Source organism: Choloepus didactylus, chromosome 9, assembly GCF_015220235.1.
Source record: "Choloepus didactylus isolate mChoDid1 chromosome 9, mChoDid1.pri, whole genome shotgun sequence".
NCBI classification, from domain to species: domain Eukaryota; kingdom Metazoa; phylum Chordata; class Mammalia; order Pilosa; family Megalonychidae; genus Choloepus; species Choloepus didactylus.
The window spans coordinates 47,225,470-47,238,397 of NC_051315.1; the positions used below are offsets into that span (position 1 = coordinate 47,225,470).

The following is a 12,928-nucleotide window of genomic DNA, read 5'->3' on the forward strand; positions in this document are numbered from 1 at the left end:
GTCCTTCTGCCAGAATGAAAAGTTCAGTGAGAAGAAAGCTCTGTGCATCAGGGAAGGAAGGATGTGGACAGTTTGACGTGGATTAAGGAACTGAGACTGAAGAGGACGTTCTAAGGAGAAGGCAGCTAGGGTAACATTTTAGAGGAGGGAATAATCTGAAAAGACTGTTGGGAAGCCTTAGGAAGAAATAAAACTGCAGTGGCCTTAATGCATACAGAAATTGAAATGAAGAATGCTTGCCCATTAACCTTAAACCCAGGTAGTATTTTGGAACTTAGGTGGCAGCAAAGTCCAGGTTGAATAATCAGGAATTTGGGTGTCAATTTCAGCCATTAAACCTGGAGTTGTCACTGTTCCCTAGCCTGTCTGAATGGGGTAGGTTTTGATAACTAGTTGACTTGGGATTTATTTTTTTTTCATGAAAACGTTACAGAATTTGGGGTGCCTGCCTGTGGAGGCAGCAGTGACTTTGCGGGGGGTACCACCTGTGCAGGACCTCCATGGGATTCGGGCTGCCGAGCAAACCCTAAGTAAGCCAGAGGCTGTGGCCTTGTTGTCAGGGTTGGTTTTGTGGCAGCCAGGCTTGTGCAGCTGTTCTTTCTCTCTGCCTCCGCACAGCTGCCAACCGGGAGTAATTTCTGGCTCTTTCCCCAGAGTGTTTCAGGTTAAACCAGAAGCGAGACGTTCTGAGGCATAGTCTCAATTGGGTGGCAGTACGGAGATTGTTTCAAAAGGAAAACGGGGTGTGGAGTAGAGAAACTGCTGAGCTCTGCCCCCTCACCCACTCCTTCCGCTTCCCATCTGCATCCTGTTCTCTCCCTCTAGTCCGTCTGTCCCCTTAGATAAAGCAGCTGCCCTGTCTGAGCCTGGGTAGGACTTGGGGCAAAGGAGGGGGAAGGGGAGAGGAGGGTGTGGACTGATCCTCTTCTGAACTGGTTCAGCCTTTGGGTGTGCCTGGGCTGTGCTGATGTGGTTTGGTTTCTGCCCATGTATCTTGAGGATGAACATGTGGTTTGAGGTCCCTGGTGGGAAGGGACCTTCTGTAGCGTTGACTTTTGGGGGTGTGGTTGATGCTCCCTGGGTGGCTCTCTCCCCCCATGCTGGCTCAGGGCTACTGTACTTCATATTAGTTTAACCCAAATGACCCGAAACACCAGGGTTGTCTTATCCTAGAACAATCAAGTCTTTGTTACCTTTCCTCTGGGGTTTTCTAGAGCAACTTAAAGGCATCTGAGCTGTCAGACAGCTCTTCTTATCCCCAACGTTGGGAACTTGAGACCGAGCAAGGAATGGGGTGTTTTTCCTTCCTTAAAGATACTGCTGGCCTCCTTGTCCTGCTGGAAGCATGACTTATCAACACTGCTGTGTCAGTGAGACTAATACAGACAGTCTTCTCAGCCCTGCTCATTTTGGTTTTTGCAGGTCTTTATAAAAGGTAATGTTAGCATTGGTCTCTGGTGACACAGTAGCTCAAAAGTAACATCGCTATTTCATTTTTCTTTCCTAATTTTATTTTTCTAAGACTCTTGTCTATTATCTGCACATTTCCACATCTAGGGAAAACATGTTCATGTATGTATGGATCTAGGTACCTAGATGATTAACAGAAAAAAGCAAAACATTAAGGTGAATGATTGTAATACGTGTTACACATTGTTCTTCAGTTTTAACTTCAGTAAACACAGTTTTCTTTCCACATGATTTCATCCCCTGAAGGATTCTGATTTTAAAAATGTGAGAGAGATATTGGGATGCTATGGGTATCATTTTATTTGTCAGCCATAATTAAATGCCCTCAGGCTTTTGGATTCAAGGTTAACCTGCAGCTCAACATTTAAATCAAATCCAGCAATAAAGTTCTTTTAAGGCAAAAAGCCAGACAGTCAGCTTTAGAGAGAACCTGAGACAAGACAGGAAAAGCTTCCAAGCATGCCCTGTGACCTTCATGGGAAATGTGTTTCCAGCAGTGCTATGGAGCAAACTGGAAAGACAGTCTGACTTTTATGCATCTCTGCATAAACAACAGAGTTGTATGACTGGGTCTTGTCTCTGGGGACTCATTTCTCTGGGATTTAAAATCTTTGTTTCAGTGAGGTTTCTGTGATTGACCCTTGAGTTGGAATCCTGGTGTTCATTTTCACTGCTGTTGGATATGCGCAGCAAGTTTTCCACCAAAGTAGCTACTCTCCTGTCTTGTTCAGTGTGAACTGGGATTACAGTTTTACCCCAGCATCTAAACAGTGTGGATTTCTGCCAGCACACCACTTGAGTTTTTCCTTAGTTCAACCTCCTGTGGGTATTGGTCATAGAACTCTGAGAATAAGGTGAAGGCTAGGTCTTTTTCTATCCTTTGTGTCTGAAGTACCCATTTTCCAAATGAAATAGGAATTGCTATCAGATAATGACACTAAATTCCTCTGGGTCAGGTCAAATATTTTGCCCTTTGCATTGGAGTTTCTGTTTTACTGTTATCTTAACCTGTTACAGCCTCTTCATTAGAATGTATTGCTAGCAGACTGGCAGCATTGTCAAACTTTATGCATTTGGTAAAACTGCACAAAAGCACCGGACAAGTGGCTGTAGTGCCAGCTCATCCAGAAGTGATCCTGAAATTCCCCAGAGAGGCATCTTCATTGTTTTCTTTCTTTGTTCCAGAAGCAAAGGCCCATAATGAACCAAGCTGTTCACCGGCAGCTCAAGAACTGTTGACGAGGCTGGGCTTTTTACTGGGAGAAGGGATCCCAAGTGCCACACACATAACCATTGAAGAAAAAAATGAAACCATGGTAATGGAAGAGGAGAGGATGAGAGTGCATTTCATACCTGCCCAGGGGGTGAATGAAACACTAACCTCCACTTCCGCCTCCTTGAGTGGGGACATTGTTTGGTCAAATGAGTTCTGGGCTGTTGTGTACTGAAATTTATTTCAACCGTTTGTTTCTGGGGTTATGTGGTGGGGAGCGGGTGAGAAGCAGAAGGGAGGAGAACTTAAGAAAATGTCCAAGTTAACCTTCTAGTCGTTGCCCTGAGAAGACTGGCTCGATGAATTAAAGTGGCTAAATGAATTTCTTAGTAATGATACTTACTACCTTTATAGCACCATTCTTTTCATGTGGCTGCTTTGGTATTATGCTTTCCTGTGCTTTTTTAGCTGTGGAGGTTTTGGAATGTCAGTGAGGCGAGGAAAAGATTTATAGGAGATGAGGCAGAGACAAAGTAAGATGAGATCAGATGGTTCGTGTTCCGGGAGAGGCACCACACCCCCACTCTCCACACGCTGTACCCAGCCCCTGTCATAGAGAACGGCAGCACGCAGCCTGGCGCCTCTGAGAGGAATTGCTATCTGAACAGCAGTGAGGGGCTGAAGCTTCTGAACGAAGGGAACAACGAGAGTTTCTGCAAGGGTGTTGTATGTCAGTTGAGATTGCAGAGGCCACCAGTCTCCTTCTCCCCAATTGCAGAGCCCATAAATTTTTAGGAATTGAATCAGGTTGCAGTGCTCATGAAACATTACAAAAACAGAGTCCCCAGGTTTTCCGTACAGAGGTCAAATAACCCATTTGTCTTCTTCAGACTTTAAATGAAAGGAAGTCTGCCTGTTGACTATTTCTGTTTTACAAGGGTGCATTCCCACAAAATTATTTCCAAGACTTCCTTTTTGGTAAAAAAGAAAATCACAAAGAAGGGGGAAAAAAACACAAAGATAGTTGTCTTTTAAAATTTGGAGACCATAAAATCCCTCAATTTTAAAAGCTGCCTTCCCTTTTCCCTGCAGAAAGGAATTTTTTTTTTTTTTTGGTTTTGTTGTTTTAACATTGAAAACAAGAATATGTAGAAGCATCATGTCAGCCATGCTAATGCCTTGTTCCTTTTGTCCTGCAGTGCACAGCTCCTACCCAAGGCATCAGTCCTTGCTCCACACTAACAAGCAGCACCGCATCTCCCAGCACCGATAGCCCCTGCTCAACCTTGAATAGCTGTGTCAGCAAAACGGCAGCCAACAAAAGTCCCTGTGAGACTATTAGCAGCCCTAGTTCCACCCTGGAAAGCAAGGACAGTGGAATTATAGGTAAGACACACATTGCTCAGTAATGTAATGACTGAATGCACTTTGGACAGAGCATTCCCCGGCGCTTCTCTGTAAGGGTCTTTACAGTGACTGGTGTGTGAAGGTCGGCCTGCGAGTGCCTGCCCTTTTCTTTGCAGACGATACTAGCTCCTTTTGCAGATGAGAAAATGAAGCATCGGCTTTTAAATTCCTTCATGTTTATTTTACAACTGTGCTCATTTGGTAAAAATTTTCCAGATCAGAGCTGGCCTGTGAAGTTAAAAGAATCTTCTTCCTCACCAATTAATTCCGTTTGTTGGAGATTGGGTCACACTGGGACGTATAGCAGCAGGACAGTGAAATCCGGCATGTTGAGATGTCTTCCCAGCACAGTGTCTGGGTCACTTATTTCCCCTACAGCAGTTCAGCCATTTGTTCTTCGGAGTTTCTTATAATGGGGTCTGACCACTGTTTGGAGGCTGGGATTTTTTGAGGATGCTCCCCCTGGGCCCCTACACGTCCACATCTACACAGGAGGTGTAGTTACCATCAACTGAGGGTCAGGGGACATTGGTTCTAGCATCGACTCCTAGGCTGTTTAGCCAGGTGACTGGAGCAATGTTTAGTTAACTTCTCTGCACACTCCTTTCCTTCTCTGTAAAATTAAAGATTTGGATTAAATCAGTGATTTCCAACTCCAGATATGCCTTAGAATCGTCCCAGGGTCTTGTTAAGTACCCTTATTTTTAGATCTGATCCTAGACGGACTGCACCCCCATTTCTGGAGGTGGAACTGGGCCTCTGCGTTTCTCACTCTCCAGCTTGGTGCCTTTCAGCTAACAGACACACAACCACGGGAAGGGATTTTTCGTGCTCTCCTTTGCTCTAAAACTGTGGTATTATTTAGTAGTGGAACTCTCCTGATCTACTCTCCTTCCATTTTGCTGAATTTTGCACAAATTTGAGGGACATTTAATGTTTTATTATGAACTGAAACCCCACTCATGTTCACATTATTAATTTATTATCAAATGGAATGGCATTTGAGCTCCGTTTTCTTTAGTCACCTGCAATTGCTTTCAAGTGTAGTTTGAATAAACAAGTTGCAGGCTCGTTCACTTTGTAGTTTGGAGAGTGTCCCAGATCTGTGAGCTTCCCAGGAATGGGTTGTGGGCTCTCTGGCGTAGATCCCACCGTGGCTTTGTTGGGGTAGGGGAGGCTCAGTTTAAGCCTCTTTCCTTGGTTATCACTTTGATCAGAATTTATTGGACTGAGGTTGGTCTTTATTTTGTTTTAACTGCTTTATTGCAATATAATTCATATACTTTAAGATTTACACATTTAAACCAATGAATGGTTTTTAGTATATTTAGAACTTGCAACCATTGCTACTGTCTAATTTTAGAACATTTTCATCACCCCAAGAAGAAATCCTGCACCCATCAGTAATCACTCCCCATTCACCATCCATACCTTCCACCCACAGCAACCACTAATCTGCTTTCTATTGCTATAGATTTGCCTGTTCTAGACATTTCATATAAATGATGAGTTGAGTTTTTTTGTAGCAAATTTCGGTTCTTTTCAGTCTGCTTCACGTCCTTCCAAGTGAGCTTATTCTGCTAATTCTCATTCTCATCTTACCCTACTTCCCCACCTGCTGTTTAGTCTAGTCCAGCTAAGTTTTTCCAACGTGATTCTGTTCTCACACTGTCTCTTTCAGAGCTGTCCACCAGTGGTAGACCATTGTCATTAGTTCTGTGATAGCCCAGTGACTTCCTTCACATCTGAAATGTCATTTCCTCCAGAGAATTTATCTTCCTTCAGAGTTGGGCGATACTATAATTTTTTAACCGAATTTTTCTTTTTATTTTATGGTCAGCATTGTCATTGCAAACCTCTGACTATAACCACATCAGTTTCTTGTTTTAATAGTTGCAAATTTTTTCAATAACAGAGAACCTCCCATATCTCCCCCCCTCCCCCACCCCGTGTGTGTGTATCTGTCTCTAACTCTCTAACTGAGGTATAGTGCTGCAAGTTTAAGAGTTCTGATCGGGGGTGAGAAATGGGGTTCATTTTGTTCTCTGTATTGTTGATGCAAGATTGTGCTGCAGGAATATCAAGGCTCTTACATGGCACTTGATTTAATTTAGCCCTGCCCAATTCCAGACTGGTTAGTCCTCTTACTGTCTGCTCCCTACAGCATCTCACATTTTCCTTCATTGAACTTATTCTTGTTTTATTATTTAGTTCTGCCTCCATGTGAACAAGGGTCTAATCTGTATTATTCTGTCTGTGTCACCAGTTCTTAGCACAGTGTTGGGAATGAGAAATTAAGGAGAGAATTGTTGCTGCTATCAGCTTGTGTTGGAGGAGGCACCATTTTGTTGGTTTTGGAAGAAGCTATGCAGGATTCACTCACTTTGGCCTTGTGAAGTCCTTTAACATCCGCTTGTATGTAAGATCTGTCTTGAAGTTAAAGCTAAGTGACACATTTCCCATCACTGAGGCTGCCCTTCTGTTGTCAGCTCAAGCCAACGTGTTCCCTTAACTCGGCCGAACATGGAAAGTGGGTACAATTAAGATGAAAATGGAATTAGGAAATGGTTGGTAAGCCCCTTTTTTATAGAAGACACCACCTTCTGGAGACTGTGGATTGCAGTGCTGTTGGTGGATAAGAGGGGAGCCCTGTGCTGGTGACAGTGTTCATGTGTTCTCTCCCCTTCCATGACCTGTAGAATGAGAACCTGTTGCTCGGGGACACGTGACGTGTGGCAGAGAGAAGGGAAAAGAGCGAGTATTTCTTCCCTAGGCAGGCCATAGCCACAGGTCTTTGAAGGGGCGGGAGTGGTTGGGGCAGAGAAGGGAAGGAGCTTCCTGTTAGATCAGTTCAGGGTGTGTAGGTTCCCTTGCTCCCCAGGGAGCAGGTGTCTGACTCAGTTGTGGTTGTTGGTGGAAGGTGTGTGCTTTTCTTCCCTGAGGAACATGCCGGTTTTTATCAGGTGTAGCCTGGGAATGGCAGCCTTTAGGCATCTTAAATGTTTAATGGACTAAAATATTCAAGAACACAGTGATCCTAGTGGGCAGAGATGAAAGTGAGATACCTGCTTCCTGCTGTGGAAGGCCTGGCAGCTGCTGCTACATAGACTGGTTAGGACCCACCTTCCAGATTACAGAGGGCCTGGGGAAGGGGAGGAAGATGCTTTCCAATTTTCATTTTAAGGTGTGTAGGATTTGTCAGTCAGTAGAGCTGGGGGTTGGAATGGGGAAGCTTCTGGGGAAGGGTCAGTGTGAAGTTCACACGCTGCCTTGGCAGGACAAGTCTTCAGTAGCAATAGGCTCCCACACGAGTCTCTCACCCAGTGTTCCGTGTACATTATTAGCAGAGTCCATTTAGGGGAAATTTCAAGCAATGCTAACTCATCCTTAAAAATTACTGGGTCTCCCTTACTATTGAAGCTCATTCTCCTTGTGCTGATTATATTTAATCTAAATATTTTTGGCTGGCAGATGCAGGGAAGGGAAACTGGTGTTCCTACATGCCCAGGGCAGCCTTCCCAGGGCTGCCTCATGCTCTGTGTTCTGCATCCACTGATTCTGACATACTGCAGGTTAAGAAAATTTTCTTTTTAGGAAACACTTAGTAGGAGCAAGGGCAAACTAGTGACCACTGAAAATTTCTTGGAGCCATTGCAGCCTTTCCCTGTGTAGGGTTAGGGTTTAGTGGAACCTTCCCTTCTCCCTGTTCCAACTTTATTATGTCATCCAGAGGGGAGTCACACTTTATCCTATTTCAGAAGGTCCAAGTTCCTCCAACATAAATGTCTTTAGAAGTATAATAACTCTGTCATGTAGAAATACAGCCTAAGATGGATGGGATTAACTAAATTCCCTATGAATATCTTTTTTATTTTTTTAAAATAAAGTTCCTTACTCTTCAGATATTAAAATCATTGGCATTACCTGAAAGTTGAGTGTCTGATTTTCAAAATTTGCATTGAGAAAACCTTTTAGATGCGAAAAGCAGCTGTATCCAGTCACCACAGAGTAGCTGTTCAATTACTTGCTTTGAAAAGAAAAACTTGATAAAGAAGTATGCTTTTAAAGGTGTTTCCTTCATGCCTGAGAAAACATTTTTCTTAGTGACACTCCTTTGAGTAACTTATTACCAACTGTTACCCATGGAAAATGTAAGCTGTGTTAATCCCAGCTTAGAAAAAATTAAAGTGAGTGTGTACTCTGGAATGTGTGTGAAAACCAATGACAAAAGAACATCATAGAAAACCACGTTTCTTAAAAGCACTTTTTGAGTTAAACATGTTGTTTAATTTTTGTTTATATCTGTATCATAAATATTACACACTTTCACATATTTAGGAAGAAAGAGGGTGGGGACCAAATGAGAAGAAACAAACAAAACCCAGCTTTCCTTTCAAGATTAAAGGAAAAACAAAAAACTCCTTTCCATCTATTGATGATAGATGAGCCAAGAAGAACTTTAAGGTAGTAATTAGGAAAATTCTGGATGAGAGCAGGGCACCATTAGAAGTCCCTCATCCCTTTCATTTCCATCCTCTCGTATCTGCTTTTGCCTGCTGAAATGTATAATCTCAAACTGTTTTTCTAGTGTCCTGAATCTGTTTCCTTTTGAGAAGTGGTGTTAGGACAGACCGCAGAGGAGATAGCTGCCCTGCAGCCAGGTGGGTGGGAGCTGCCTTCCCCCCACTTGGAGTATTTCCCACACAGAGGAGGTGTGTTGCTGCCCGCCCAGCTCCCCAGCACCTGTTGGAACTTCAGTGCCATCACATACCACCTGGCCAGGTAGCTCTCAGGTTAAGTGCTCAGAATTTGAAAAGGGTGAAGCGTGAACTTCTGGTTTCTTCCTTTTTTTTTTTTCTCATGGGGGCTTGTGTTTGTTTTCCTTCCAGAGAAGCTGGGAGATAAGTATAAATCTATACAATGGAATACCTTCTATGGAAACGTTTTTTCCTGCAAAAGTGGCTTGCAGTAAGATACTTGGTTAGTATCCTGCTGGCGCGTAGTAGAGTTTGAAAATATTTGTTTTCCTGCCCATTAGCTTTGGGTGTTAAAAAAAAAAAAAAAAAAAAAATTTATTGTGGACTGACTTTTATCTTCCCTTGACTTCCCCCACCTACCCCGCCAGGATTGTAAAATGAAAGTAATTCCAGACATAGTTTTAAACCTTTTAGTTCCTGGACCTTGTGTTCCAAGTGAAATGCTCAGATGCAGAGACACTAAAGGATGAATTAATTGTGTTTTTATTTTCCTTTTAAACATGTAAATCCTACGATTTTTATTTCATGCTAATGCTGCTTTCTTGCCACCTGTATTGCCCTGATCGCTACCAAATTGAAACACTTTTAAAAGTGATTTGGTAATAACTATTTAGAGCATTTCAAATCTGTGTGAATATTCATTTTGCTGCATTGCCTGCAATTTAAAAAATTGTCCTTAATTATCCAAGCCTTTTTTTATCTCTTGGGTGAAGGAGGAAAATTTTCTTTTATGTAGATAATTCAGTAATATGTTTAATATGGGAAAGAAATCCTTGGTGATGATTTGAGTCAGCAGAGCTCTTGCTGTACGTAGGTGCAGACTCCAGTGGGATTCTTCAGGCTGTTCTGTAGGTTTAACAAGTGTGTGTTGATGCCTACTCTGTACCAGGGCAAGTTTGTTTAGTACCAGAACAGTAAAGATAAGGCACAGTGTTTATTTCCAAAACTTGTCCACCCAAGGGACCGAAGAATGGTCTGTTGTCCTGTGGAGGGCCTGAGCAAGATTTAAATTTCCATAGAGTTTAAAACATAGCTGCCACTGGCAGGTTTGGAAGATGTGATGTGTGTTCTAGGTTCATAATCATAGCAACTCTGTGCCTTGTGGTCTTTACAAAAGACTCCAGGAGTCTGTGGAGTCTTTGCACTACGTTGGAAGCTCCAGGGTATATGCGTTCAGTGTACGGATTATACCAAGCTTTACCAAATCACTGTACTGCATGCTATTGCTAGAAAACTTCATACTTGTCTACTGTGTCAGACTGAGTTTGGGCACTGTGGCTGAGTGAGCCGGGTCCGCCTGCCCAACCCTCCCCCTCACTACCCTTAGGTGTTTCCAAAATCAGAGGACCTGGTAAAGGCTGCCGTGAATGCATGGCTTGGGTCCCTGGCCTTACTGCATGTCCCAGCAGCACATGCCTTGTGCAATGCGGGTGAGCACAGAGCTGGAGATTTGGTACAGAGATCCGTCTGTCACAATCCAAAGTTCAGGGCTCCCTGTGCAAAACCGGGAGGGCAGCAGAGCTCTGTGGCCTGTCGGACTGGCCTGGCCCGAAAAGCCAAGCTGCTGTCTGTGGGCAGTTGCAGAAGGAGAAGCCAGAAAGTGCTGTGGAGTAGAAGGTAACTCGAACCACCTTCCCTTGGGCGAGGTAGCATGGGCGCCTTCTCTGGACCCTCTCCGGGCCAAGGGAGGGTAAAAGCGATGGCCCCAGGTGAGCTGTAGACTGTATTCTATTTGTGGTTGTTAGTCTGGGGGTGGGGCAGGCATGGGGTTAGGTGTGGGACAGCATTTCTGGTCAGAAAGATTTAGTTCATACTTTTTTCATGTGTGCAGTCTTTCCCCTTGTCAGTCAGAAATCCAGAATGTGGCGCGATAGATGTGAGGTGTGAGTGCAAATTAGAGGAGTGGGCCTCTCGTCAGGTGGAGGGGACAGCATGTTTGTCACGGTGTTTCTCGTCTTCTCTCTCTGATCTTTTCCCGATCTCCTTAGACTTTGCTGCAGTGGAGCCTCCCTTTCTAAAGTTGTGATCTTTATTCAGTCAGGTGGAAGGAGGCAGTAGCTCTATTAGTTGGACTGTCCTTTTTTTATTCACGTCTTCCCTTTTCCTATTGTTATAAGCTACTATTATGTTCCCTTTTTCATTTGATCTTTAATTCATTAGTCCAATGTTTTAAATTCTTCTGTCAACCATTAAACTGAATATGGAGGTTAAAAAATTTGTTTTAATGCTACTTTATCTTTTTCTTGAGTTGCATGAGAAGAACATTCTTAAGTATTCATGATATATGATATATGAGGCAGTTGACATATGTCCTCATATCTCATTTTCTCCACAACCCAGGGAAGGAAACTTACTGTCTTTATAGACCCTTCACTTTGAAAATGGAAAATGCAGGACAGTCTTTGGCGCGCTTGAAGAAAATTTCAGTTGCTGCTGTTTTTTTCCCCCTCACCCTTTGAAAATGTATATCATCGTGTATACATTATAATATACTAGTATAGTACATAACTTATAAATATATGTATTAGGGATGCATGCCCCAATATTTCTACTAATACTGTCGCCTGATGAGAACCGTTTGTCAGGCACCACTCTGCAGCAGAGCAAAGCTTCGGGTAGTGTGGGGTTTCCTGCCCATAGAGCTCTAGGAGGATTCTGAGAGTCAAGATATGATAAGGGTTTAGACCAGAGCCCAGCACATAATAAGCACTACTGTAATACCCAAGTTAGCTACCACTATCGTTGTGGTTTTATTTCCCTAGGATTCTTATGTACTTACACCTTCCTCCCCAAAGAATTTGTAATGCTCATAAATAGACATTTAGTAAAACAAGATTTTTTTTACTGAGGCTATGAGTTGGAGAAAGGGAATAAGGAGAGTAAGAGAAAAGATGAAGTGAGGGGTCAGGTTCTTAAGGTTTTACTCATTTTGCTTGTAAGTGGGCAGAATTTAGCACTCTTTAAGTTCCCTACTAGCCAGTGTATAGAGAGGAACAGAATCAAATATGTAAGACAAAAATGTACCCATTCCTGGTACTGGGCCCTGAGACACAAACCTCCCTGTGGGTCCTCAAAAGGGAAGAAGTCAAGGTTTGAACCCAAGATCCCTGTACTTTTTACTTCTTGTCTTTTCAGTGGCTGAAGGAGAGAATTCTGCTCAAGGTGTTGTACCTTTGATATCACTGGCCCTTGCTCCCTAAACAATTCTGGACTAACACTGTAGTCAGTTTAATTTTCATTTTGATACTGTATAATTTCATTTAGATCCCACCAAACTACTTGCTAGGTCCTGGACCTGTACTGATCGCCACTCCCCCTCCCCCCGCCCAATTCTAAGTGTACGTTCTTTTCAACATAGAGGGAACCTCCAAAGGCAAAAGAGGGAGACCAAAAAAAAGTTGGGAAAGAGAAGAAATACAATTTTATTACAGAACCATACATAGTAAAATATTGGGTGACTTCAGTCAAGAAAGAGAAAGAGAGAGAGATCAGTTTCTTCATTCTTTCTGTATGTACAAAGTGGAGGTCAGTGATTCTGTCCCTGCCCCACTCTTCTCATGGGGAGTGGTGATTGTGTATATGCCCTTATGTATTCAGAAAGTGATTAGGAATTATTACGTCCCTGGACACTAGCAGGACTGGTTAAACATGCTGTTACTACAGAAGAGGATAGGACATTATCTCTGGCCGAAAGGAATTTTCAGCTTACATGGAGAGTCAAAATAGCACATGTGAATCAATGAAAAGTGCAAACCTAATATAATTCTAAATTGTGTGGCACAGCCTAACCTCAAAGCTAGATGAAGTTGAAGGCCTGATAAATCACTCATTTTGCTGCATGTTAGAATTGTGGTTGAGACCCTGTCTGGGCGTGATGGCAAGACTTAATTGACATAAGCTGGCATCTGTGCTGGTTGAGGAAATAAGGTCTTCAAATGTTTGAGCTGTTGGGGAACTTGAAAGATTATCCAGGCACCAGGAAATGGCATGTAGCACTTATTTTTTTAGTGTTTTTTTTTTTTTTTTTAAGTTGTCATAGTTAAGATGCTGCCCTATTTTATGTGTTAACTTGAAGTTGACT

General features: G+C 42.9%; 1 protein-coding gene across 12 annotated transcripts in view; it reads left to right on the forward strand.

The window, feature by feature from the left end:
* The window catches only part of TANC1 (tetratricopeptide repeat, ankyrin repeat and coiled-coil containing 1), a 250,240-nt gene that overhangs the window by 177,378 nt on the left and 59,934 nt on the right, over positions 1 to 12,928 (forward strand). For 10 of the 12 annotated variants that reach the window (XM_037848509.1, XM_037848510.1, XM_037848511.1 and 7 more), the window contains 2 exons: positions 2,656 to 2,786; positions 3,883 to 4,069. In XM_037848509.1, the coding sequence (XP_037704437.1) occupies positions 2,656 to 2,786; positions 3,883 to 4,069 (318 nt within the window). The remainder of the gene's footprint in view (positions 1 to 2,655; positions 2,787 to 3,882; positions 4,070 to 12,928) is intronic. The other 2 variants (XM_037848513.1, XM_037848515.1) reach the window with 1 other exon arrangement.